General features: G+C 38.1%; 1 protein-coding gene across 1 annotated transcript; it reads left to right on the top strand.

The window, feature by feature from the left end:
* Window positions 1–233: 233 nt before the first annotated feature.
* Window positions 234–2,356, top strand: LOC134226856 (uncharacterized). The gene is made up of 3 exons (XM_062707903.1): window positions 234–724; window positions 783–1,679; window positions 1,743–2,356. Exons 1-3 carry the CDS (start codon window positions 543–545, stop codon window positions 1,993–1,995), a joined length of 1,332 nt encoding a protein of 443 aa, XP_062563887.1. The 5' UTR covers window positions 234–542; the 3' UTR covers window positions 1,996–2,356.
* Window positions 2,357–2,698: the final 342 nt, after the last annotated feature.

Raw genomic sequence — 2,698 nt, 5'->3', positions numbered from 1 at the left:
ACTTGATCTACTGTTGATATTTTAGTCTTTTCGTCTCCTCGGGAAAATGGATAAAATCAAGACACACATACTCTTCACAAATCTTGCTTTACTTGCTTCCACAAATCAAACCCACATGATAATTATTTACCTACTTTTATAATTACTATACTGGTCTGTAACAGGTTTCGTTCTAAGCTGTAAAATGACCATTAGAAGAGTTGCACCTGCACATGTATGAAAGGCGAACACTTTCTCCTGATTGATGTATTGGTCTGACTTTAGCGCATTAGCGTAGTTTTTGATTGGTATTCATTATACTAGACGTCCCGAGTCACTCCTGAAAAGATTCATATCTCAGGCAGCAATCCGCGTAATCAAACACAAAAATATTCTATAATTGCTACATTGAAAACTAATCCCACCCAAACACTGTGCCTCATAACAAACACTCTGGCAGACCGGCCGCGTGATCAGACGCTCAGGCAGGTACTTTTTTCCGCTCAAACAACCACAAGCTGTCGGAGCTGCCGGTCGGCTTTGTCCCGAACGAGAGTGTAAAAATGAGCGAAGATCACAAGCGAGAGTATTTACAAACCAGTTTCCTGCAGAAGGTGTTATCCCAAAACAGAGACACGATCGATTTGGAAATAGTAAAATGCTCACTAGAGGTCCCATCTCACTTCGATGGTTTCATGGCAACTATTTACTGGTTGGTCGTTGCCGTAAAAAATCGTAAAACACAGTAAGTCGACATCAAATTTTATTACATCCCTAGCAATGAACCATTCCGTTGATTACAGCGAACCATCGAGACTGGACCTGCTAGTAAAAGTGATGAAAGGAGACGACGAATCCCGCCGCGTATCGCAGAGTCTTACATTGTTCCCAAACGAAATCAACGTTTACCGGAATGTTCTGCCCACGTTTAAAAAATTGATAAACGTACAACAAGCCGCTATCGATGCCACAACATGGAGCCCGCGAATTTTCTTCGCTGAGCAAGGACTGTTCCCAGAATACAGCGACCAATTCGAAACAATTCTCGTTATGGAAAATGTCCAATCAATGGGATTCACAAGTGGCCCACGGCTCGATTTGGATGAAAACCATTTGAACCTGATGGTTCGCAAAATTGCACAATTCCATGCGTGCAGCTATGCGCTTCGCTTGATTGATAATCAAAAGCTCAATCAGCTGGTGGAGAGCATTATTCCACTCAACTTCGTTCAGGATGGAAAGGTAATGTTCGAAAGCTATGATCAGGTGTTTCGAGCGACACAGAAAAGAATGTTCAAGTATTTTGAATCAAAAAAAGACCAATTGAATAACAATGACATTTATGGCGATATTGAAATGCTAAAAAAGAAATATGGGGATAATCCGTCGCAGTTGATGCAAAGATGTTTACGCAGAGACGACGTGTATTCTGTTATACTTCACGGAGATTATAATCGAAACAATGTGCTATTCAAATACGAAGATGGAAAAGCCGTGGACGTACTAATGATAGATTTTCAAGAAAACCGATTTGGATCTCCTGCTTTAGATTTGTCGTTTTTCATGTACATGAATATGACGGAAGGTGTAAGAAATTCACATTGGGACGAACTGCTACTTAATTATCACGAAGAGCTGATAAGGTGCATTACAGAAATTACCAAAATCCCTTCAACCGATGTTCGAATGAACCCATACAAGTTCGTACTTATTATTTCAGTCTCAAGCCTATGTCCAAATGTTCTAATCCACATATATTTTAGTTTCCCAAACATGATGGCTCATTTGTCCAATTACTTCATTTACGGAGCACTCATCGCCGCCAAGTTTCTGCCGGTCATGATGGGGAATCCGGAAGATGTCGCCGAAATTTCTTACTACTTCCACAAGGACATATACGCAGATGGCTTCCGGAAGGCATTGACCAGAGCCGGAGGAGAAGAAACGGATCGGAGAACTGCCAGTTTGTTGAGCCACTGTTCCCAACGGGGATATTTCAAATTTCTGTGGACGTAATTTGAATCGACAAAGTGCGTTCGCATCAAGTCGTCTGAAAACACTAAGTACTGAAATTGTTATTGTCATTCGAATGATTAGGTATTATCTTTTGTTCAGTCAACTGGTTTACATAGTTTTATTCATATGATAGATGTAGTATAAAAGTAAAAAAGAGCTTTAGATAAAATAGATAACTAGTTTTTATATTGGTTTTCGATTATAAACATATAAGCATGCCAACCACTTAAATAACAGCAAAATTGAATAAAAATGTAGTTGGGTTACCGCTCCTTGAATTCATACGAATGTTATTGATATAGAAGCATGTTATTAATAATAAAACAGTTACCTTACTAAATTGCGTATCGCCCAGAAAGAATAAGCCGACGTTTTTTTCAACCCAATGGCCTATTCAGATTACGCCATTTATTATTGATGAGGAACTTGATGACAATACAATAGTTCATATAATTTATTTTCTTTCACCATTTATATATCATCATTATCTCTATTTATAAAATCATCATCATTTCTATGTATAAAAAAAAAAACAGATTAATCTAACTAGCAATGATGATGCCTTTCTTGTGCATTATAAAATATATAGAAGAAATCTCATTAGAAGGGTCAAAAATGCTCTTTATGGGAGTAGATCACATATTTTCGACCATTTTGCATGGTTTTGCATTGATTAATATGCATTGCCAACATTTTTGAAAAA

This window comes from Armigeres subalbatus, chromosome 3, assembly GCF_024139115.2.
Source record: "Armigeres subalbatus isolate Guangzhou_Male chromosome 3, GZ_Asu_2, whole genome shotgun sequence".
NCBI lineage: Eukaryota > Metazoa > Arthropoda > Insecta > Diptera > Culicidae > Armigeres > Armigeres subalbatus.
This window is presented reverse-complemented; position numbering and strand designations above follow the sequence as displayed.

Coding starts and splice junctions, on each gene's coding strand:
- LOC134226856 (XM_062707903.1), top strand. CDS start 543: ATGAGCGAAGATCACAAGCGAGAGTATTTACAAACCAGTTTCCTGCAG. Junction 725..782: donor GTAAAAAATCGTAAAACACA/GTAAGTCGACAT, acceptor CGTTGATTACAG/CGAACCATCGAGACTGGACC. Junction 1,680..1,742: donor GTTCGAATGAACCCATACAA/GTTCGTACTTAT, acceptor CATATATTTTAG/TTTCCCAAACATGATGGCTC.